At 39.6% G+C, this 26,623-nt stretch overlaps 2 protein-coding genes across 2 annotated transcripts in view; one reads left to right on the top strand and one right to left on the bottom strand.

The window, feature by feature from the left end:
- Positions 1-26,623, bottom strand: part of LOC129775873 (uncharacterized) — a 132,169-nt gene that overhangs the window by 76,380 nt on the left and 29,166 nt on the right. The gene's annotated exons all lie outside the window — the stretch shown is intronic.
- Positions 9,385-10,725, top strand: LOC129775874 (very-long-chain 3-oxoacyl-CoA reductase-like). The gene is made up of 4 exons (XM_055781048.1): positions 9,385-9,654; positions 9,711-9,944; positions 10,016-10,464; positions 10,530-10,725. The coding sequence occupies exons 1-4, from the start codon at positions 9,492-9,494 to the stop codon at positions 10,653-10,655; spliced, it is 972 nt and encodes a 323-aa protein (XP_055637023.1). The 5' UTR covers positions 9,385-9,491; the 3' UTR covers positions 10,656-10,725.

Below are 26,623 nucleotides of genomic sequence, written 5' to 3'. Positions count from 1 at the left end.
TTCGGATTCAACAGAAAAATAGTCCTGAATCGAGCTCGAATTCATTATTATCGTTGCCCTCTTATTTCTCTAGCGCACCGACAGTTGAATTTGGGTCCCGCAAGAAACTCGACCGAATCGCTCTGGGCGACGAAAGTGTTGAATGTTTTCCAGGGACAAAAGTCACATCTATGCTGCAGAGTAAAACTTGTTTTGTTTTGAACTAAAATATTTCGATAGATGTAAAAACTAGGCATAATTGCATTGGATTATTTTGACGTTTGTTTTGCGGCAAGACAAGACATGTTTGCCAATTTGCAGATATTGAGTTCATGCAGCAACAATTTTATATTGCGTACGTTTGTGGTATTTTGTCATTTGTTCTTAGAAACTAAATATGGCATTTCCTCTCTTTAGAGTGGAAATGCCATATTTAGAGCGATTCAGTACAGTATTCTGCGAACGATTTAAATTGTTTGCAAACGAGAATAATCTACGCTGAAGCTGTGCATAATATTTTGAAACTTCATACCTTAGTCACGTTACGCATATTAATTGTGTGAAAAAATAATTCTTTACGTGTAGAATGTATCTGCTAAATTGTGATAATCACCATCTCATCCATTTATAAATAGACTTGCTACAAATTGCAGTAAGAGGCGTTTCGAAATCTAATTTGAATGTATAATGTTTAATTCACTGGGTGACTACATGGTCATGCAAACATCCAAGTATTTGTCCCCGCGGTTTTTGTTGACGTCACATTGTGAAATAAAGTTTGTTCTGTAGAATTGATATTCCCGAAGGCGTATATTGAAAGCAACGAATAACACTGATTTTGATGAATTAAAATGTAGAGTAATATTGTCTTGTTTTGCGTTAAGGTAGGTAAATAAGTATACTATAAAATGAGTTTACGATGTTTGTGAAGCACGGTACAGTCGTAATTTTTGTTTATTTGAAAAAATGTACGATTTACTTATTGAATTCCATACACACAATGAAGTTTTAACATCGGGCTAACTTAGTACCAAGACAAATTTTGACGTAGGACTAAGACGTAGTCCTACGTCAAAATTTAAGAGTGCCAAATCAGAAAACAGGTCACGTTTTTATGAAATAAAGTTAACGTTAATAACTATTTTTGCTGCGAACGGATTTTAACGATTTGCATACCAATCGATTCGGAAGTTTTGTAAGATTTGTTTTATATGCTATACATTACAATCCCATAGTCTGTATATAGTTTAAATTGATGTAAGTTGGAAGCATTCCCATTTGCCCATACATTTGTTCTGTTCATTTGTGTGCCTTCACGAACAGAGCTGTCAATAACGGCAACTTATCCAGCCGCTAGAATAGATACAACGAAAAGGGATAGCGGAAAGAGAATATTTGCATCTTCTCTGGGGAAAATTTTCAGAATCTTTCTGTGCCCGAAACAACAAAGGTCGCTAATTCTGCTCGTTTTGTGTTTTACGTTTCCCCTCGAGCTGTCAACGCTAGCGAATATTTCACTTGAAGTGCATCTGGCATTGCAATTAATTAATGCAACACGCTCCTAGCTTTGTTGATGGTTTTGACCGAGAGTCGAGAAACGATTTTTCATAAACGGTCATTCTCGCGATGTTTCATTTTTATCGCTGCAACTGTGTGCATCTGCTAGACGCGTGTTTGATGCTTGTTGAATGGCGATGCACGGAAGATGCCTCTCGTTAAATACTCAATGCAATGCGTGCATTGATATAAAGAAACATATTTCGACATATGACTATTCAGTGTGTTGTTCTCGCAAAGGCCAAAAAGAATCTTTCTCGAAATGATTATACAAAACCATGCAAGCCAGTTTGATGGCTTTCAGGGTCCCCGGAACATTTCACAGTTATTCATGAAATTTCAACGTATTCGCAAATAATATCCGAAACGATAAACTAACAAATTAAAAAAAAAAGATTGCGTAGGCCTACGTCCTAGGCGGTCGTGTCCCGGATACAACCCCTCGAATTTTTTAGTAGTGTGTTGATGCCAATTCATCATAAAACATTCGCATTAAAAAATGACAAAAATTGCCGATTTTTCACGCACCGACGAAACTACCCATACAGATTCAATCATAGTAACCCATGCGAACATCAGCAGAAAAAAATTGACAGCTCTATCGGTCGAACTTTAACCGTGATGGCGAAAACAGTAAAGCCACTCCATTCAGAAGTGTGCTTGTTCAAAGAACGGCAGCCCGCCGCGTCGAAAACGGACATCGTGCGACACTTTGTGGACGCCGGATAGTCCGTTCCGGCATCTAAAACGTCTTGGCACTACTGGAAAACAATCAGAGCATCGGAAGAAACCCCGGTTCAGGACGGCCGATGACCCTGAGCGACAAGAAGCTCGAAAAGATGCTGAGGAAGAAGATCGAGGGAAAAGTGGCTACATCGCTGCATGCGCTTGGCCGGGAGGTTGGTGCAACCGGAGAAACAGTGAAAAAGTACCTGGTTAACATGGAAGGAAGCGGAAGTCCCGTCCACTGGTCTCGGAGCTGCAGGCGATGACGCAGCGGTAGCGGCTGAATAAGATGCACTTCGTGTTTTACTTCCCCCACGAAGGAAGTGAGCTCCGAAGTGAAGTTTATTTCACACACCAAGTTCCCCAAGAAGATGCTGCTGTGACTGACAATCAGCGAGAAGAAGATGTCAAAGCCGCTCCTCTTTAGTACGAAGTGCCTGCCGGAAGTGGCGTCGTTCATCAATAAATGCCATATGGTCGAAGACGCTGTGTTCTGGCCGGATCTGACGTCGGTCCACTACTCGAAGCGTACATTGGAGGAGATAGAGCGGTTTAATATGGATGTGGTACCCAAGTCGGCGAACCCGCCCAACGTCCCCCAGATGCGTCCCATCGAAAATTTCTGGGCAAATCTTAAGCGTAAGATCTACTCCAACAATTTTGTCGCAAAAACTGAGAAGGAATTGATAAACAAAACGTAGAAAGGACTCAAAAACATACCTACACACATGTTTTCGTCCGTCATGGCGAATGTTCCGATTAACTGTTGGAAGACCGCTCGGGTAGCGTCGAATTTTTTGCAAGTAAGCTAATATAATTACCTTCCACAGAAAATTTATCAAACTCAATTATCTGTCTTAGTTTTCCAACCTTTTTTTCCTTTTTCCAACCGAAAAAAGTCCATTTTATAATGCAAACCTTATTGAATACTTTTCGTTCACTTTGCAAAGGTTTCTTTTTTAGGTTTTTTATCACTGAGACCAATCTTATCTCATTTGTAACACACTCTAAATAACTACAATGTAACACACCCTCTCACTGCAACGAAGTTCCTTTATTATGAGCTTCTACCAAGCAACTAGAAAGAAACATAGAATTTTACACGTAACCAATTCATATTTCATTGAATAAAAGTACGACGCTTTGATCGTTTCTGTGATTCTATCCACCTTTTCAGCGATGGATATGCAAAAATATCTGAACGAAATCAACAAAACGGGAAAATGCACAAAACCGGTTGTTACAATATTGGAACCATAAATACTATTCATAATTCAACCGCTAGGATTACGATTCAGCCTCTATCAAAGATAAACTGTAAAATGTGAAAAAAATCCTTTTATACTGTGTGATTGACAACTGAATGACTAAACAAAAACGAACTGTAAAAGTTTGTTTAGTGCGAAATGTCACCTTTCTACCGAACATAAATCTGAAATTGATCAATCGATACTCTACGAAATAATGGTCATTACACTGGCGTTTCCCCTTTTGAATATAATGATGAATAATGAATACACAGCCTTCAAGTTCTTTCGAAAATTTAATTCTATTGCTATTACTCGTATCGATTGAATGTAGTATATGCTATACTAATTTCTACATGATTTATCTTCTTCATTTTCATCGTTAATAATAGGTGCACAGAATGTGTAATTGTACCACTTTCACACGCCAATCTAACCGCTATTAAAGGCGAACTCATTTGAACTAGAGGCTTACACAAACAATACATCAAAAACAACGTGCACTGAAAATAAATTCAGAAACCTGCATCTAAACTGACATCACATATTGCAATAAATTCGCTAATGAAACAGCGATCCATCCAGCCAGGTGTTGTAAATTTCCCGTGGGATTTCTACTTTCCCAGACGCGTGCGTCTCCCTTGTGCAATAAAACTATTAACTAGAGTACAATCCAAACGTGTCACGCAATGGGTTTGGAGCCGACGAATGGTTAACCGCTTGTTCCCATTTGTTTGACGTTTCATTCTTGTCATTTTAATGTCTTTCTCCCTGTTACGTCTAGCGCTTGCGTAATTTCCATAAGCTGGTTTTTTGTGTTTGAATCGGAGCAATCCCTCCAAACCAGTGGATTAACTTGTTCTCGGATTTCCATATTTCTATCATTCCTCGATCAGATCCAATTACTACCAACCGATCGAACAACGTGAGCCGTTCGGAATCAGCTGTCAGGGAAATTCTATCACGCGTTCATTTCTGGGCGTGGAGAAATTTGTCCGATTATTTATGCGACGCGTTTACGGCCCGACGACTTTCGCTTCTTCGATGACCACGATGTCCAGCGGGAATAGCTGATGAATGATCATGGAATTGTTCATAAAAATATACGACTCACAATGGAGCAAGCGTGGCGATTGCCTCTAAACTAGTCGGCGGGAAATCTTCTCATGAATGAAAACAAATAGTAAAAGAAATGTGCACTTCTGAGAAAAGGTTATGGCCGGGGTTGTTGTTCAGTGAACGCGAGGAAATTTGCCGCTCAATTTCACTCGTCACCGAGGGCGATGCGCTTAGTACAAATTTAGTGAAAACATCGTATCTTCAATATCTGCCGAAGACAATGAGAGAAATGCGTGGGTCGTTAGCCCAGATTTGTCTTGCGCAGTAAACTCACCAGATGAGTTAGCCGTAGTTCGGCAAAGATCATCGAAAGCCATGTCGTTATTGTACGCGTTGTTTACGCGGCTAACCTCAATTTGCATAATCGAGATGCTTCGATATGCCATCCGCAATATCGAAAGCGATCTTCCTCTCTCTCATGGATGATGGCACGTGTTTTCTGCGGGAATCGACTCTTTTGGCATTTCTTTGCGAAGAAATTGGAACCGATTTTCGTGCCAAAGCAATTACCGACGATACTCGTCAATTGGCGATCAGAAAGGAATCGATATGTTGAGATGATAATTTCGTTAGTTTTTTTTTCTCCTCTGGCGCCATTCATCATCCAATTCTGCTTCATTTCATTTGCTGAGTCTATTTTGACCGATTGAGATTGCCGACGATTGTCGATTTTGTTTTTATATGTGGCTTTGTGTTTTTGCTTTCGAATCTAAATGTTGGCCAGGTTAGTGAAGCAGATCAGGCGTTCATTATGGAAATTGGGGGAGAAAAGAAATGCGAAGCCAGTTTCTCGGGAGAAATTGTTCGGACTAATTGATCGTGAAATTTAGCAAATAGTAATTGTCATGCGCAGAAATGAAATCATTCAAACAGCATTCCTACGACACAAAATAAACATACAGTGTGCAAGAATACGTTGGAGGAAAAACTGCGCCCTAACAGAGAGTAATTCACGGACATGTTTGATTTTCACTGATACTATAAGTAAATTTTCAAGAAAATAATCATCAATCACAATCTCATCCATTATCTTTAGGAGGGTTTAACGAAATGCTTCATCGTAGACTGGATAAGCAGCAAAAATCGTTTGAACAAATCATTCGCGAAACGGATGAGCAACGAGAAAGTGTCTTAAAAAGACAGCAACTTGAGTCGATACAAATCTTACATCTTCAAAATTTCATATTCAACAAATTCCAAATATTGATTCGACAGAGATTCCAAATGTAAATGGAGAAACAACGAAGTGAAAGAAAAAGCGGATAGAGAATTTCTTTCCACTCATTTTGATTTTTTTTTGAAACTCTTTGTGAACAATCGACTTTTATGTGCCAACGTAAACAACACTTTGTTTATATCGCGTCAACTGAAAGGTTGTAAATAATAACGTACATCCATAGCTGTCATATCATGTGGAATCGAGGGGTTACTCAAAGGTTTTGAATGATTTTAATATTATTTCTTGAGGGTGGGCTTTTATTTTTGTCAACGCATATTTGCACACATTAACGAAGTCATGTAAGAGAGTGAACAAAATGTAACAAAAATGGCAAAACATGTTGATTACTTGAAACAGTAACAGTTAACAAACAATTCTATAAAATTATGATAGTAGTTTTGGATAAAATAGTCCAGAAATTGATAAACGTTTTCGCTTTATAGATTTGGAAGTTTACGGACTCAATATATTCTACTTTGACGGGATATCCATCGATCGCTCGGTTATTCCTCACATCATCTAACGATTCCCCTGCATACTCGAAAGGTTTCGTTTCAAGTTACGGGTCCCTTGTTTTGAGTTGTTCATCCAAGTGAGATACGTCATGATCATGAAGAAGTATTGAACCTGCTAACTTCCGGGAAAGAGTAGCCATCCAACGTTGAATGCTCTGCGTCGGACATTTGTAGCAACAGATATTGCATCAAGATTCAATTGATTAAAATGATAAATCGTAAATATCTGTGATTTTTTTTAAAACGAGGATTTGCGTCTGGTCCTCCATCCACATCAATTATGATTACTGGTTTGATTATTCCTTGTTACCGAATAGTTTTGAACTCAGGCTGCTCGCACAACCTTTTAAATTAGAGCGCAAGAGAAAATGCGTTCGAAGAACAGTGCCTTCCTGAACGACCTGCAACGTACATTGGACCACTGTATTGAACTGCTTCAGCATGACCAATGTGCAGGTATGGGCAAAATCGCATCGAAGTTCGTTCAACAACACTCATCCACAGATAAAACTCACCCTTCTATTCTCCGTTTATACCTCCTATCATTTTCTCAAAATTCATTCTCGATTAGAAATACTGTCTCGATTCCGCTCATTTATTCTCAGAGAATTTTGCATTCCCTCATTTGCCTCTCGGAATGACGTTAGATGGTGATAGTATCAAATTGGATACTTTTGCTTGAGCCAGCGAGTGTCTCTGTAAAATCATTCGTTTTTCTCTCAAATAACAATCATTGAGCCTCGATCGCGGGAGTAAAATATAGATAGTTGAAGTCGAGTTGTTTCCTGTGCACTATTGCAATGACATTTTTTTATTCTAGTATTAAACGATCTAAGCCAACGCAAAAGATCATATTAACGCATATTATTGGTGAGCGGGAAGGTAGATTCATGTGCCCTTGAATGCTGACAAGGAAATGAGTACAAGGGAAAATAAAATCATACATACAAACAGATTCATCTATTCTATTTCGACTCACTCGTTCTTTTGTTTCGTGCGATCCTTCCAAAGGAGTATTCATTCATTGGATGTTGTTTTCCACTCTTTGTTTTGTTATGTTAATTCTCAGTCCCGATTGAAGGTGGTCGGGGATTGTGAAATGATTCATCGTGCAATCTCACGATTGTTTGCTGCATTCTTTTCGCCATGATTATTCCAAGCAGATACAAGAGTGATTTAGAATTAGGTGTGGAGAAATGAGCGAATGAACTTTTCCATACTTGCCAATGTGCTCTAGCTTTATTTTGCATCCTGCGATAACAGAAGGAATACGCTTATGCTAAGCAGCCATGACAAAGTCAGGATCCGAGATGCATTGATGGCTGCTGTTAAGCACATTACAACACGTGCTTTATCATCTTGGTTCAGGAAACACACCTCATTCGGTCCGAGAATCGAAGATAGCTGCTCAAGCATATAAGGGCCCGTGAATTTATTCAAAAATAAAAATGTAATTTTGTTATATAATGATCATCCCTCCTCTCTATGTCACATTAAGTATGCAACCTCGAACCCGCTGTCCACTCTACTCGCGTTACGTAATTTGTGCACGACGTCTTACTGAATAATGGAAAAATTACAATCTACAATCAATCGATGGATCAAAAGACCCTGGTCCTGATCCACTGCCTCCGTTTTTCGTTAAACAGTGCGCAAATTCCCTAGCCCTACCCGCAAGTATTTTGTTTGACCATTCATTCAATGAGAAGTGCTTTCCTGCGCTTTGGAAGTGCGCCTCAATCACACCAATTCATAAATCTGGTTCCCTAAATGATGTAGAGGATTATCGAGGGATCTCCATTCTCAGTTGCCCGCTGAAGGTCTACAAATGCATGGTGCATGATGCACTCTATGAGTTTCATGAAGAGTAACGTTCAACCACTACAAACTAGCTTAGCTACGTATCGACTCTTCTGGATAAGTTGGAGAAGCGACAGCAAGTCGACACTGTCTATGTGGACTTTGCCAAAGCCTTCGACAAGGTACCGCACATCTACGCAGTTGAGAAGCTCAGGCGAATGAGACTTCCAGAGTGGTTCACATAATGGATTTGTTGATACCTCACGGGCCGCATCTTCTTGGTTAAGATTGGAGATTCCTGCTCTGTTCCTGTTCAGATTCGGTCCGGAATTTCTCAAGGCAGCATACTCGGACCCTTCGCTGTTGGTGCTTTGGTGGTCGTACTCATGTACTTGAATTGAATTTTCCACAAGAATTATTTATATCGATATTGCAGCGAAATTAAGAAAGATAGAAGTTGGGCGTCAAAGAACAAATTGTAGAGTAGTTTGAGAGATTTAATTTGATTGATAGAAACAATCAAGTTTAATATGAGTTTTTGGGATAAAATTAATAATTACGCATTAAAAATTACTACCTTTTATATTTTTCACTTCTAAAATGTTATTTAAAAACACTAATTTAGATGTTTCACTACTATATCCAGTACTAAATCTACTCATCTTTCAAATGAAGGCATTAGAATCGTCTTCCGTAGCGTACTTTTTAATGTAGAGCCAGTTTGAGGCAACAGAGTCCGAAACAAAAAAAATCTTTAACTCTGTCATTGGTGCAATTCGAACATATGCGTAGGAGGATTTTTTTCATCAAATATGATCGTCTATCACCTCCTGAGATAATCTGGATAAATTTATTTTTTTCATGTGAGAAAGGTGTTTTCTGACCTTAAAATTCATGATAATCAACTCCATTTAACTTTGTTTCATTTCAACTTAAAGTTTCTTGAAAACACCCTGAACAAAACTGTGTAAGGACAAATCATCGAGCATAAGACAAGTTCAACTGATAGTTCAAACAATGTTTCAGCAGATCTGATCGTAGCATTTACTAGCAACGTTAAATATCGTTGTAGTGGAATATTTCTCTCAGCAGCTGCATTCCGCGCGTCAAACACCTCCTTATGTGATGGTGACGCGTTCTGCTACCGTAATTAATACATTTTTTAATGCAAATTATTCTGAACCCGCGCCGCAACTAGACACAACTCGCATTGAACAATCTTTCGAATCGACACAACTTCACAAGCACTGGGAAAATAACGCCGGTAAATGGGATTTAACAGCGCGATTCTAATGTTAGTCTCAATCGCGACGTCGAATCGGGAGCAGAATGTCGGATGCTGAGGATGCAATCGTTTGGCTGTTCGTCGTGATTGGAATTTACGCGGCGATCCAGTTTTTGTACGACAACCTCCGTTCGCCAATAAGTATTATTTGGGGTTTATTGTTTTGTAAAAATTCATCTCTGAGCAAACGCTACGGACCGTGGGCCGGTGAGATGAACAAAAAATCACGCATCGCTCGAGCTCTAATCGGTGTTACCTTTCAGTGATCACGGGATCATCCGATGGAATTGGAAAGGAATACGCCAAAAATCTGGCCCGTGAGGGATTAAACATTATGCTGATTTCGCGCACCGAATCGAAGCTAGTTCAGATAGCACAGGAAATACGATCAAACTATAAAGTGCAAGTGAAGTGGATTGCCGTTGATTTTTCAGATGGAGCGAAAGTCTACCCGAAGATCAGCTCGAAGCTTGCTCCCATTGAAGTTGGAATGCTAGGTGAGATAGCAAAGGGTCAAGTTTCCCGGTATCGCAATTATCGACTATGTGTGTGATTATCTCTCACCCAGTGAACAACGTCGGAATGGCACACAAACATCCGTCTCCTTTCGAGGATATCTCGGAAGTTGAACTTCATCAGAGTCTCTCAGTGAACATCCTTCCCACGGTGATGTTGACCCATATGATTCTCCCAGGGATGAAACGTCGGCGCCGTGGAATCATTGTAAATGTTACGTCTTCCTCCGGATTCATTTCCCTTCCATACGTCTCGATGTATGCCGCATCGAAGGCTTTTCTCAACAGCCTCACGCAGTCTCTCCAGGATGAAGTGCGCGGCACCGGTGTGCAATGTCAGCTAGTTACCCCCTTGCTGGTCGATACGAACATGAGTCAGCAATGGCAGTCGTACTTCCTGTGGAGGATTACGTCGGCAGGAGTAGTTCGGTATACGAAAATGGCAACATGGATGATTGGCAGGGCAGCGCACACATCGGGTCATTGGAAGCATGCGATACAAGTACAACAATCAGTCTAAGCTTATCACGTATTTCTGTATGATTGCACTAATCTTTGGTTTTTCAGTTGACCATTCTGAGGATTTTCCCGCGTTGGACCGTAGGCACGTGCATTGGATTGGGTTTAAACTATCTCCGAAACCGGGGAGCGAATCCTGAAAAGAACCTTCAACCTCGTAATGTATTGAAATAAAACCTATAATTGTCAGAGTGTATTGTCTATCGCCTGCATTAATTAAATCGATAGAATCAACTAATCAAAACCGGTCTCCATCTGTGTGTCATTGGCTCTGTGGGGGTGCCCCGATCACATGGGTTCTCAATGCTTGCTCGTCAACAGTAACATCGCAGATTTACTAGCGGTGGACCCGCGTTTCTAACTGACCCGGAAATGAGCGTTCATGATTCAGAAACGAGAAAACTACGGTTAGTTAGTGATTCGCTGGAATTGATTATTGGCCAATGGAAGTTGTTGTTCTTGTTCGATTTCCTCTCGTTAAATCTACACGCGAGGAATGATCGACGGTGGGCATTATCATGCAGCTTAATGTTATGGATAAAGCGTCAAGCGTCGATATTGAAAATCTAATGGATAATAATAACAAAAAGACTATTCTATTTAGTTTATACACTCAAAATTGATTTCTAGCACATGTTTTGGCATTCCGATTTATAACATTCAATGAGCCTAAAAATAACAGTAAATTTGCTACTCCCCATAATGGTATATCATTTGTATAAAGGGTGTGTCACATCAAATTGCATCACGGAAAAAACGCTGTAGAAGTTTAATTTTTAGGAATTATATCTTCAGCTTTCGCTTATAATCAGATAAGAGTGTATAGATCACGTTGGCCATGCTTCACTGTCAATTTTTCGTAAATTTGGAAAAATGTCGTCGAACGAAAAAGAGCGTCGTGAATTAATCCTGTGCACTCATTTCGAGAATCCGGAGTTGTCACATCGGGACATCGGTAAGATGCTGGGAATCGTCCAATCCACGGTCAGCAGAGTACTAAAACGATACTTCGAGAATTTAACCATCGACCGGAAGGTGAAGAACGGCAAAAATGGATGCTCCGTCAGTGAAAAAGATCACAAGCGCGTAGTTAAGCAGTTTAGACGTGATCCGAGAAGTTCGGTCCGGGATGTCGCCAATAAGCTGAATTTGTCAAGTTCATTCGTCCAGCGGACCAAGCAGCGGGAGGGCCTGCGTACATACAAGATTCAGAAGGCTCCTAACCGCGACGAAAGGCAAAACATGGTGGGGAAGACGCGAGCCCGGAAGCTGTACACCGAAATGCTGACGAAGCCGCATTGCCTGGTAATGGACGACGAAACCTACGTCAAAGCGGACTTTCGTCAGCTGCCGGACCTGTTGTTCTTCTCCGCAGAGGACAAATTCAGCGTTCCGGACGAGATTCGCAAGCAGAAACTGTCCAAGTTTGCCAAAAAGTACATGGTGTGGCAAGCGACCTGCTCTTGCGGAAAGCGGAGCGCCCCCTTCGTGATGACCGTACGGTAAACGGGCAGGTTTACCTTAGGGAGTGCCTACAGAAGCGCTTACTACCACTATTGAAGCAGCACGAGGGCCCGACCATCTTCTGGCCGGATCTCGCTTCGTGCCACTATTCAAAGGACGTGTTGGAGTGGTACGAAGTCAACGGGGTCACCTTCGTGCCAAAGGAAATGAACCCGCCCAACGCGCCGGAGCTTCGCCCAATGGAGAAATATTGGGCGATTATGAAGCAGGCCCTCCGGAAGAACCCAAAAGTTGTCAAATCAGAGGCGGACTTCAAGAGAAAATGGATTTCTGTTAAAAAAAAATGAGTGGGTTATATCTATGATATAACCGCAAGGTTCACGTGGAACTACCTTAGCTTAGCAATCATTCGTTTGTATTGATTAAATTCTTGATTGAATGAAACAGTTTCCAAATTCAATTGAGTTCAATATATTTGCTCTGTGAGTGAAAAAAATGAACAAATGCCGTGTAAAGTAAATTCATTTATTGTGATTGATTGTTCTTCGTTACAAGTAAATTTAATGACGGACCTTTTACGTTTGGTATGATGACTAGAACAAAATATATGTACGGAAGAATTATCAAACGTTTGATGAACCAGCCTAAGGCTGAAAATCTTTCCAATAAAGACAAAAAAAAATTATCAAACGATTATTTTATTTTACATTTCCCTCTGAAGTTTACATCCCAAAAGTGTACATACTTCTCGAATCTCGAATTTGCTTGAAACTGGGAAGTTCATTCGCTTCTAGTGGCTGCACGATTTTCCCAGGTTCCTAAGTTTAGAAGATCATGTTAGGACAGACATATTCCACTCTGCACAAAGGCAAGCGAGGACAAAAGTACTCGCAGTTTGCATTTATTTGCAGAGCCGATTCCCCAGAAACCTCGGTTTTGAAGTCTGTGTTAGGGAAACACATTTCAATCGGAACAAAAATACCCCCGATTTGTATGAATTCGCAAGGCCATTTCCCCACGCTTCATGGATTTGAAGTCTGTGTTAGGGAAACACATTCCAGTCGGAACAAAAATACCCCCGACTTGCATGAATTTGAAATACCGATTTCTCCAGGCACCTTGGTTTAGAAATCTCTATTAGGGAACACATTTCGGTGGGAACAAAAGCTCCCCCTACTTTCGTGTGTTCTTTTTCTTCTTTTTGGCTTTAAGAGGGTTTAAACTTTTCAGTTCACTCGCCTCTAGGCTCTTTCGTGTGTTTGCAATGCCGATTTCGCTGCTTGGTTTTAAAGTCTGTGTTAGGGAACATTTTTCGATGAGAACAAAAGTCCCCCTACTTTCATGTATTTGCAATGCCGATTTCCCCAAGGCTGCTTGGTTTTGATGGCTGTGTTAGGGAAACCGTAAATCGGGCCAATCAAAACGATGCAGGTAGGGTATTTAGATAACGCCTTATATTTTACAGTTATTCAATTGTTTATCTAATGAAAAACAACATTTTGTTAGTTGCGATAGATGCGTAGAAATATTCCCTATCAAGTGATGCAAACATCTCTCCTATCCAGTACGAAATGTTCGAGCTATAAGCATTTGAAATCTTTCATTTTTTCCTGCATGTTCTGTGTTTAGGTTTTCATTTTACCCTCCATATATTCCGGTTAGACGTATTCCCACGTCAAAAAACTACAACCTGACGTTATACAGAACCTTATGGACGGGGTAAAGAGGAAGGTGCGAGAATACGGGCTTGGGCTCGAAGTATGAATAAAAAGAAAATGCCAAAAGTAGTTTAATAGTTTTTATTTTAATGTCTAAAATTTTCAAAAGGATCGGTCTACTGGGCTAATTTCTACAGCGTTTTTTCCGTGATGCAATTTGATGTGACACACCCTTCAATATATATGCTATAGCAATATAAGAGCAATATGAGCGAGCGAAACAAAAGACACAATGAAAATAGGCACGAATTTAAGTTTTTAGCATATTTTGCCACATACACGGCCCAGACCGTGAAGGATATAGATTCACGTTCATTGTTCAATTCCTTTTTGGTCTCAGAAAACTCCTTCCAACTTCATTTTATAATGAAGTGTAATGTTATCACGCATTTGTGGAACAACACTAGTGGCTATGTGGTTAGCGTAGTAGTGTAAAGCCGGCTTTGGTTCGATCCCCGTTGACATCGTTTGGACTTTTGACGTAGAACTACGTCTTTCAGGAAGGGTGCCAAATCGGAAAACAGGTCACGTTTTTATGAAATAAAGTTAACGTTAATAACAATTTTCACTGTGAACGAATTCTGATTTGATTTGCATACTGATCGGATCAGAAATTCTCTAAGATTTGTTTGATATGCTATACATTACAATTCAATAATTTCTAAACGGTTTGAATTTATGAATACTGGAAGAACTTCCGTTTTTCCCATACATTTGTTCTGCCGATTTGTGTGTTAACCCTACCAGTATTTAGAATGCTTATAACTCGAACATTTATTAACAGATCGGAAAGATGTTTGCATCAATTGGTAGGAAATATTTCTACGCGTCTATCACAATTAATAAAATATTATTTTTCTTGAGATGAACAAATGAACAACTGCAAAATGTCAAGCGTTATTTAAACGCCCTAACTGCCAAGTTTTGATTGGCCCGATTTACGGTTTCCCCAACACAGACTTCAAAATCGACGTACCTGTGGAAAACCGCTGTGTTTCCCTAACAAGGACATCAAAATCAATGAGTCTGGGGGAATCCGCTTTGTCAAAACATGCAAGTCGGGGATATTTTTTGTGTAGAGTACTTTTGTACTCACTTGTCGTTGTGCAGACCGGAATATGTTTCCCTAAAACGTACTTTTAAACTGAGAAGCCTGGGAAAATCGTCGAACTTTCGCGGTTCGAGAACTACGTAAACAAGAGATGTGCAATTATTTAAGAGGGAAATGTAAAATACAATGATCGTTTGACAATTTTTCCGTTCACATAATTTGGTAGTCCTAGGCATCATCTTCTTCTTCTTGAATGGCGCTAACGTTCCCTGTGGAACTTTTGCCGTCTCAACGTATGCATTAACTAGCGTCATTTATTAATACTTAGTTGAGATTTCTTAAGCCAAATAACACGCCTTGAATGTATTCCGAGGGGCAAGATTTAGAATACGCGTGACCACAGTGCAAGTCGAAAGAAATTTCTTTGACGAAAAATCCCCCGCCCAGAACGGGAATCGAACCCGAACACCTGGCATGATAATGTGAGACGCTAACCACTCGGCCACGGGTCCTAGGCATCATACCAAACGTAAAAGGACGTTCATAAAATTTATTTGTAACGAAGAACATAATCTATTACAAAAAAATCGATGCATACTAAAATAATATCCGAAGTGGCAAACAAGTGGATTGCATAATATAATTGCGTAATTATACGTCAAAAATATGCGGTCGTGTCCTATATACAACCCTTTACATTTTTTTTGGTACAATCCTAACCAGTCTGAGAGAAAGAGATGCTCTCATACATACAAACATTTTAAAGCTTTTGAAAAAGCTGTTTTTTATTTATTCATTCACCCCTCAGCACGCAAAAAAGGATTTGCCAAATTGCCAACGCTAAATTGGGTGTAGGCCCTTCAACACAGAGGTCTGGATTTCAAAACGCATGAGCCATTTGATGAGCATCATAACTGTTTCATGAATAACAAAAATTGATATTTCATCTCCAAATGACTTCCAAACGTGACATCGATGTACATTTCCATTGATATATCTATAATATGATGTAATGTAATGTAATGTTCTGTAATTCACACTCATGCGATATTCAATATCGAATACCTGATAATACTATCATGTGCGCAAAAAAAACTGCCGATTTTCAAAAGATGGAGCCACTAGTAAGTTTGAAATAAAAAGGTCAAACAAAAAACGTGAAAAAATAGGGTTAGATACTTGTAAACAATTTATCATCAATGAGAAATTTTGTTGGTGTCAGTCGTATTCTGTGCGAGAATATAGATGCCATCGAGCCAACAAAATTTCAATGGTTAAAAAATGGAGATTTTAATATCGGAGACAAGGAGTTTCCAGGAAACAAAACGTTTGAACTTGTAGAATAAGAGGCACTTCTGCATGATGATTCCAGTAAACACACCAGGAACTAGCAGAATAGTTGCGCATCCCTCGACACGTCAAACGGAAGGGCATTTTGCACTGGTTTGTTGCTGGGGGTTAAAAGGGAATCCATCGCGAAAAATGAACAAATCGCGGGGTTATCAAGCCCATAAATCGATATCGATGTTCAGGCGCGTTCATGGTTCAAAGCTCATGCTGTGTGGGACCAACTACTCGGCTTTGCAAGCTATAAACTTTGGGTCGTAACCAGATGAAACCATCACAGAAATTCACATAAGTTGTGCATTGTTCGTCAATCAATGGACATAATATGAACAAAGACACGGGAAGATGCCATAAATGATTCAAATCACCACAGTTAACAAGAATGTTACAATTAAGCATTAATGCAGAGCACGCGTATTGCTCGTGGTTTTGTGTGGAGATATAGAAGGTTTCCGTGCTGAGTATTGCTCTCATGAGTCATTAACAAGGGAAAAAATGAATAACGTTGAATGCTTTGAAAGCACTATATTGTGAAACAAATATTTCACCTTCCATACAAATTGAAATTGTAGATTTACTACACAGATTAAAACATTTAATTTGGAACTGAAAATCTGGATTCAATATCCTAATTCCATATTACTAAATTCAATTATAACATAGTTATATTAATATTAATATAGTAAAACTATAGCTTTCAGATTGAATGTTCTAGACTCGGATTTGAAATTTCAGATAAGAGGTCACAGATTCCAGAATCCCGAAATGTTAGATGACAGATTCCAGTGGCCAATTGTCTAGATTTTGGACTCAGATGGATTTAGTTTTCTTGTTCATTAATTTTGTCTTCATTTTCATTTTGTTTCTTGTATTCAGATCCCTTTTCACAAATTTGAATACGATAGAGTAATTACACGCCAAACCATCCGCTGCCCAGAACCCTCCAATTTGGCAGCTTCTCAAAATCACAATTCTCATTATCCGATGACCAAATTTGATAACGACTGATTTTTCATAAGGGCGTATCTAGAATCATTGACCTTTTAGCAGAAAATTATAAATTGAAATCCAGGTATCCAATTGAAATATGATGCGGAGCAAAGTTGTTGAAAAATCAATGCATTATTTAGGACAAATGATATTTTAAATACTTAAAAATTGAATATAATATTAAAAATTTGTATAACTCAAAACATGTCCCCTTCGATATTTTTTAGAAAATTTTTATATAGCTTTCAACATAACTAAGTTTGGTGCCGTATCGGACTTATAAAAATGAAAATATGAGTTTTTGAAAATTTATGAAATTTAAAAACTATACATAATTTTCGTTCGTTTCGATTAAGCGTTCTTTAGATACAATCTCTGTTGTCATATTTACATCAAACAAACACAAATCAAACATTAGGTTCAAGAATGAACTGACACACAAAATGACCACCCTGTACAAACTGTTATACAAATAACACAGATAAGCTACGCTCACAATACACTCAAAAAATTATAGCAATAGACCGAACACGAACGAAACTCAATAGACCATGTAAAAAGGGCGATAGAATTGCTATAGTGATCAGTCTCCGACCGATCACCAAGGAATAAATACTGTGAAATACAGAAATTATATTATTGTGAAAAAAAATGAAAAGTGGTTCTAATAAATTTGTGTATATTAAAAACTAATTGGTTGGAGTTGGAAGTCGATGGAGGAAAAGGAAAGCGGATAATTGGATTCGTGAAGGATTTGGAAAGGATGGTATTCATTAGGAAAGGAAGGAATTCAGTTTGGACAAATAACAAATTACACAACGTAGGATCAAAGGTACGTTCCAGTGCTAAATGGTGCATCTTTGGAGCGTTTTGGAGGCAGTTCGTGCAAAGATCACAAAATATGTTATTCAGAACTTCCCATCGCGTGATAAAATTCGAATCACCCAGTACGAAGTTTGTGTAGAATGTAGGGTATGGCGGGGCTAGTTGGTCATTCTTAAATAAATTTGGTAATAACCTTGTAGTACAAAGTTTTGCGTTAGAATATTATGCACCACAATGAAGCTTACCTTTTACTCTTTCAATGAAATATTATATAACCAAAGAATCATTTGTTTCAAATTTTTCTTTTGTTTAACGGCTTTATATTTCAGAATATATTGACCAGCTAACCCTACACTAGTGTTGCCACATATACAGATTTTTCTGTAATGATACAGATTTTCAGCATGTTTTTCGACCATGAATCTGTATATACAGATTACAGATTATTGGATATCCATACAGATTTTATGCAGATTTTGTAACAAAATGCACTAAATTTTAAGTATTTGATCATTTTACGCAACAATTCACAAACTCTATCAGACAATTCGAACAGTACTGATCTGAACTATTTTTGCTACTGTCAAACGTGTCAAATATAGTAGTGATGGAAATCGTCCTTTTTCGCAATATAATACAGAAACTGTGAACGCAATTATCAAAACGAAATTATTCGTTAAAATTGGAGGTGGAAGTGCCTCAGTACAGTTGTCAAACGACATCAAGGGTAAATTCTACAAGACCATGGGCCTGATTCTCGAATACACTTCACGGTGGAAACGAAATAAACGGCACGCCATTGAACTACGTTTTACGAGTTAGTGAAGTGTCGTAGATAATAATGCCTGAGAGCAGAATGAGCACTTTTCAAATAAAAAATCATTAATGAAAATTAACTTCAAACGTATCAAACTGGTACTGGACACCGTATCGTTGTCATCGCGTATACGTTTCATTCCGTTTCCACCGTGAAGTGTATTCGAGAATCAGGCCCCATGTAAAATACCACGAGGAAAGTGAGGAAATTGATGTTTATAACGCGAAGCTAAATGAAATAAACTTTTTCCGTCAGTTTTCCCCAAAAATACATTTTAAAATGTTTTTTTATTTTTTATTTGGCATAATTATCTATGTATCTAGAACTCTCAATCTAAGATATTACACACTTTTGATCAAATTGTCAAACTTCTGTGCGAGAAAAAATTGCACTGTAAACTTTTTGCATAGGTCTGACAATTTAAAAATTGATTCATTCCGAAAACTACTGGCAAGCTATACCAGTGATCACGTGCTTGAAAGTATGAATAAGCAGAATATATATATACTTTACTCCAAGTATACAATTATTACTTCGTACTTAGATCTAACGCAAAAGTCTTATCAGGTGCAAAATCCGCAATACAGATTTTCTATTTTCTCTACAGATAAAAAAGATTTTTTAGCTCGGAAATACAGATTTCAATGTGGCAACATTGCCCTAAACACGGGGTAAGATGTTCAATGTATAGGGCATGTCTATCGTTTCGTGTAGGCATGTTTCGTTTTTTTCCTTTAGAGCAGGGGTTTATGGCAGAGCACTTTTTATAGCAAAATAATTAGACGGAGCACCTGCATTTTTTAATCAATAAAACAAATCCTATTTGCATTGACATTACTCAACTGAGAGCAACTCTATTTCGGTTGCGAGTCGCAGTTACACGACATCTGACCCGGAGTAAACAAGATAAATCACTATATGCCCAGCAAAATTAAATTGAGGAATGGTTTTCCATCCAACAGATCACATACGTCACACCGCAGCGGCAAGTAGAAGTTTATTTCTTTTTTTCTCCTTTCTATCATTTCATTCACTTTCTGTGCATAACAAATACCATTGTTTCGCTGGGTGTTTACGTAATCATCAAGCGTTGGCATTAGGGTGACCATCTTCATATATATTGCACTTGAACATTTGTTGGAACTTTTTTCATTTTTGAATTTAATTTAATAAAAATTAGTTTGAATAACTATAATTTTCTACTGTAACTAAAATAGAAGTTTATCTTATTATATTTATTTTTTAATTTTTTTTTATTACCAATAAATTCTGTTCATATCGAACAGTTGACGAAATTTATTACTATGCCAACGCCAACGTATATCTCTGATACGAAACCCCCTGAAGAACCGGAAGGTGAAGTAGAAATTGGAATAGAAAACGTAATTTCTGATGATGAGGAGGATGAAGAAAAGCTGGATTTTCGTCAAAAAGTATACCCTGAGGGCTCCAAAGGCCCATTCATTGTGTACTTTAGGCGAAAATCCAAACCCCTCAATGTTATTCGCATATCTAAAGAGCTGACAAAAAACTTCTCAGATGTTACCGAGATTACTCGGATGGGGCCAGACAAATTACGAGTTGTCGTCTCCAGCCGGACCCAAGCAAATGATATAACCCGTTGCGATCTCTTTGCGATTGAGTATCGCGTATACGTACCCTGTCGTAATTGAGTATCGCGTATACGTGCCCTGTCGACGGCGTAATCACCGAAAAGGGTTTGACCCGAAATGATATACTCAAGGATGGAGTCGGTCGCTTCAAGAACTCTTCGCTTAAAACTGTGAAGATTCTTGCATGCGACCAACTGAAATCCGTATCTATTATAAATAATAAGAGAGTTCTCAGTTCGACAAATTCTTTTCGAGTAACCTTTGAGGGCTCCGCCCTTCCAAACTTCGTTTCGATAGATGCGCTTCGTTTACCTGTTCGATTGTTTGTACCCCGGGTAATGAGTTGCAACAACTGCAAGCAACTTGGTCACACGGCCGTCTACTGTTGCAACAAAAAGCGTTGCGCAGATTGTGGAGAGAGTCATGATGGGACTTCTTGCGCAAAAGAGCGCAAGTGTCTTCATTGCGACGGGCCCCCCCATGATCTTTCTCAATGCCCGGTGTACATACAAAGAGGGGAAAAAATCAAGCGTTCCTTAAAGGAATTTTCAAAACGGACTTATGCAGAAATGCTTAAGAATTCCGTGCCAACGACGCAGGACAATCCTTACTCCCTCCTGCAGAACGACGAGCCTGTCGCTGACGCTCCCAATGCGGGAAGTTCTGGTACATCGCAGGGTGCCATCAGAAAAAGGAAAATTACTACTTTTCCATCACTCCCCAGTAAGAAGTCCGAAATTTCCCAAGTTGGATTGAAACTTCGAACCGAACGTGCTGAAAATAGACCGAAGCAAGTACCTCCTGGTTTGCACGGTTCTTCTACTAACCAGGGGTCCTCAGCACGTTCCGGAACAACACCCAATACGTCTGTTCCTTTTTCGCGGTCAAAGCAACAGTCACAACCTGGCTTGTTTGCGCTTTCTGACCTGGTGGACAACATTTTGAATGCTTTGAATATTAATGACTCTCTTAAAAGCATAGTATTATGTTTGCTTCCGGTAGTGAGAACATTCTTGAAAGAAAGATGTGCCTTTTTAGCAGCGTTCATTTCCCTCGATGCCTGATTCAGTGCAAGAGGTCAAGGAATTGACCACTGTAATACAGTGGAATTGCAGAAGCATCATCCCTAAACTAGATCAATTTAAATTTTTAGTTCATAACTCTAACTATGATGTATTTCCCCTCTGTGAAACATGGCTTTCTTCAGCCGACGAGCTGAATTTCCACGATTTCAACATTATTCGCCTCGATCGAAATGACTCGTTTGGTGGCGTACTATTGGGGATTAAAAAATGTCACTCCTTCTATAGAGTCACTCTCCCATCGATGACAGGCATTGAAGTTGTTGCTTGCCAGACACAAATCAATGGCAAAGACCTCTGCATTGCTTCGATATATATCTCTCCCAGAACTACGGTAGGCCGCCATCAGTTCTTTGATACTATCGAGGCAATGCCGGAGCCGCGGTTAATCTTAGGTGATTTCAACTCCCATGGAACAGCATGGGGATCACTCTACGATGACAACCGTGCCACTTTGATTTATGATCTGTGCGACAACTTCAAATTGACAGTTTTGAATACTGGGGAAGCAACCAGAATAGCCAATCCTCCTGCACGGGCAAGCATGCTAGACATATCTCTATGCTCTTCTTCGTTATCCCTGGATTGCATGTGGAAGGTAATCCAAGATCCCCACGGTAGTGATCACCTACCAATAATTTTATCGATCGCTAATGAATCAAGCTCTCGTGAGTCAGTCAATATTTCGTATGACCTCACGAAGAATATTGACTGGAGAACATTTGCGGAAATAATATCTGAAGCAATTGTTTCAATGCATGAACTTCCTCCACTCGAAGAGTATAACTTTATATCGAGTTTGATTTACGAAAGCGCACTTCAAGCTCAAAAGAAACGTGTACCGGCTACCACTTTCCGACGTCGTCCTTCATCACTTTGGTGGGACAAGGAATGTTCAAAGGTCTACCTTGAAAGATCAACCGCTTTCAAAAAATTCAGGAAAACTGGATTAGTGGAATGGTTTCTAAAGTACCAAGCTCTAGAAGTTTTAGTTTGATTAAAGCAAAAAAGCGTGGATATTGGCGGAAGTTCGTCAATGGTTTGTCAAGGGAGACCGCTATGAGCACTCTTCGGAATACGGCTAGCAAAATGCGTGGCTGGAACCATACAAACGAAAGTGAGGAATACTCTGACCGTTGGATTTTTAACTTTGCAAGGAAGGTTTGCCCCGACACCGTTCCTGCACAAAACGTCGTACGCGACATTCCACTTCAAAGCGATTATGAGAATTTTTCGATGGTGGAATTCTCAATTGCCCTTCTCTCATGTAACAATTCAGCTCCGGGGTCGGACAAGATTAAATTCAACTTGTTGAAGAATCTTCCCGACTTGGCAAAACAGCGTTTGCTGAACTTGTTCAACAAGTTTCTGGAGCTGAATATTGTCCCGCATGACTGGAGACAAGTGAGAGTGATAGCCACACGGAAACCCAACAAGCCGGCTTGCGATCACAACTCGTATAGGCCGATTGCAATGTTATCCTGTATTCGCAAATTGTTAGAGAAAATGATTCTACTCCGTTTAGACAAGTGGGTCGAAACGAACAATTTGCTGTCAAATACGCAGTTTGGCTTCCGCCGAGGTAAAGGGACGAATGATTGTCTCGCGCTGCTATCTTCTGAAATCCAAATCGCATTTGCTCGCAAAGAACAAATGGCTTCCGTTTTCCTCGATATCAAAGGGGCATTTGATTCAGTTTCCATGGAAATTCTCTCAGAGAGGCTTCATAATCGTGGACTTTCACCAATTCTCAATAATTTCCTGTACAATTTACTGTCAGAAAAGCACATGATTTTCTTTCATGGCAGCTCGAAATTTTCTCGTTACAGTTTTATGGGCCTACCGCAAGGCTCCTGCCTAAGCCCCCTCTTGTACAGTTTTTACGTCAATGATATGGATGATTGTCTAACTAGAGACTGCACGCTGAGACAACTTGCAGACGATGGAGTTATTTCCATCACGGGTACTAATCCCGTCGTTCTGCAAAAGTCGTTGCAAGATACCCTGAACAATCTGTTCACGTGGGCCCTCAAGCTGGGTATCGAATTCTCTACGGAGAAAACTGAAATGGTCGTTTTTTCTAGAAAGCACGAACCCGCCCAATTCCAGCTTCACCTATTCGGCAAAACGATCCAACACTCTATGTTTTTCAAATACCTGGGTGTATATTTTGATTCTAAGTGTACCTGGGGGAGACACATTGCGTATTTGAAACAGAAATGCCAGCAAAGAATCAATTTTCTCCAAACAATTACCGGAACATGGTGGGGTGCCCATCCAGGAGACCTCATTCAGTTGTACAAAACAACGATATTATCAGTGTTGGAATATGGCAGTTTTTGCTTCCGATCAGCTGCCAGGATTCATATTCTCAAGCTGGAGAGGGTACAATATCGTTGCTTGCGTATAGCCATGGGGTGTTTGCATTCGACACATACGATGAGTCACGAAGTTTTGGCAGGAGTACCCTCGCTTACTCTTCGGTTCACAGAATTATCCTACAGATTTCTCATCCGTTGCAAGATCATGAATCCATTGGTGATTGATAACTTCGAAAATCTACTCCAACTGACTCCTCAGTCAAGTTTTATGTCTTAATACCATGAGTACCTTACCCACGACGTGCACCCTTCACCAGGCATCTCCAACCATATTTGCTTCCCATACTTCTGCAATTCCTCTGTCATTTTTGATCTGTCCATGCGACAAAAAATCCATGGAATGCCAGACCACCTACGCTCCGATTCTATTCCGCCGATATTTTCGGCAGAATATGGGAAAGTTGGATCTGATAAAATGTTCTTTACTGACGGTTCATGCATAAACGGGTCCACTGGCTTCGGCATCTTCAATGAAAATTCCAGTGCCTCTTTCAAACTCAAACATCCTTGTTCCGTGTATGTCGCTGAACTGGGTGCGATATATTACGCATTAGGGATCATAGAAGCATTGCCCATCGACCACTATTTTATTTTTTCAGACAGTCTCAGCTCAATAGAGGCAATCCGCTCAATGAAAGTTGATAAACGCTCATCTTATTTCCTAATAATAAGACAACTATTGAGTGTTTTGGTCGAAAAATTATTCAAGATTACCTTAGCATGGGTTCCCTCTCATTGCTCGATTCTGGGGAATGAGAAAGCGGACTCGCTAGCTAAGGTGGGCGCTTTAGAAGGCACACTTTTTGAAAGGCAAATTGCTTATAATGATTTTTTCCACATTCCTCGTCAGTATACGCTCGTAAGTTGGCAGCGCATGTGGAGTGGTGATGAGTTCGGTCGTTGGTTACACAGATTATCCCTAGGGTCTCGACGAGTGCATGGTTCAAGGGATTGAATGTAGGTCGTGATTTCATTCGCGTGATATCTCGGCTTATGTCCAATCACTACAACTTAAACGCGCATCTCTATCGCATTGGGCTCGCAGCAAACAATCTTTGTGATTGTGGCGATGGCTACCACGACATCGAGCATGTTGTCTGGTCGTGTATCCGGTTCCATGCTGCTCGCTCTCAGCTCTCTAGAGCACTGAGAGCACAAGGCAAACAATCGGAGATCCCCGTCCGGGATATCTTAGGTAGCCGTGATCCTGATCTTCTGCTTCATCTATACCTGTTCCTCAGGAACGCCGATGTCAACGTTTAATGATGTTTCCTTCGTTGTTTCCCCGTTTCATATCCCTCCTATCCGATCGATAAACTTTTACTTAGTCGCGGCAATACATACACACACTCTTTACAGATGCACGGGCCGAAGGTTGTGCAAGAGCCAAAGGTTGTACCGCTCATGACAACTCTACACGAGCTGATGATTGCGCCGGCTAGTGACCATTCTATCCTGGATTCCTCGAGTCGAGAAAGACGCACCACGCTAGATATGGGGTACAGACTAGGGGGGCGTTGCTGATTAATGGTCAGCTGCATCCCAATAGGAAGTATCCCGTGTCGGGCACACGTACAGAGCAGAACAGAGTTGTAAGACAAAAATTGTCAAAATATTAGACTCCCGGCCCCGTCAGGCTAACGCCACATGTGCCTTAATAAAATATATATTTTGGAAAAAAAAAGGTGAGTTTTCAAGTGGGAGCATTTGCTATAACTTCGCGGAGCACAAATTTCCCGCGGAGCACCATTTGAAAACCCCTGCTTTAGAGGTTTCCTTCATAGTTAACAAATTAATTAACTGAATCAATACAAAACAGCTAACAAATATGATGTTGTCAAGTAGAAAAAGCAAAACAAATTCAAATTCTCATCTTTTTTTTCTATCTGAAAACTACATAAATGTCTTTATGATGATAATGTTGAATTTAAGATGTTTTAAGCTTTTCAGTTCATTCGCCTCTAAGAATGAAAGTCTTCAAAAGTCTGGCTCGACTTAGAATAGTAGCTTCCGGGCTTTTAATCGATAGGGTGGAATTCCGTTGTTGGAAATTAGTCAGGCAATCTTTTCCAGCCATTTCGTCTCTCTTTCATGTATCTGGGATCAGAATCCGGAACTTTGCAGCGCACAGGCTGTACGGCACTAAGACAAGACGTGACAACTGGCTTCTTACTCTTCATTCTGAGTTTCCTTCGAACAAGTGCTAGATAACAGGGAAGCGAGATGTGAAGGTTGCCAAATGTTATAAAATTTCGGAAGATTATTTTCCCATGAAAAACATGTGTTCTTCGTATCATGTATTTTCTGAGCTGCACCATTTTTTTATATTGATTTTTCAACCGAAGAGATAAAGAGATAAAGAAAACTAGAAAACGTAGATTTGATAGTAGGAGTATGAATAAATTATGAATGAAAATTTTTCTTCTCCGTATCAAATTAGTGTTCAATGTGAATGAAAAACATTACTTTCTTCATTTGGTAAAATATTCTCGTACAAAAATTGTATCTGAAGATAATTTTATGTTATAATGATATGTTTTAGTAAGAACGTCGAAAAGTGTATAGAAAACAGGTCAAGTTAGGATAAGAAAGACGTGCTTCCAGTAAATAAATAACGCCAAGTAAAAATTTCCATTCAGGTTTTAGAAACTTAAAAGTGCCTTCGAGCCGAATAGTAAGACTTGTTAAAAGCTTATTTCGTATCCAGATATCGACACCGTATCGTTGTCATCGCGGATACACTTCATTTCGTTTTTACCGTGGAGTGTATACGGAAAGAAGGCCTTATAATTTAACTTTGATATCGTTCAAATACTAACAGTACTGAAACATTGATAGAATAATACATTCCCAA

Source organism: Toxorhynchites rutilus, chromosome 3, assembly GCF_029784135.1.
Source record: "Toxorhynchites rutilus septentrionalis strain SRP chromosome 3, ASM2978413v1, whole genome shotgun sequence".
NCBI classification, from domain to species: Eukaryota; Metazoa; Arthropoda; class Insecta; order Diptera; family Culicidae; genus Toxorhynchites; species Toxorhynchites rutilus.
This window is presented reverse-complemented; position numbering and strand designations above follow the sequence as displayed.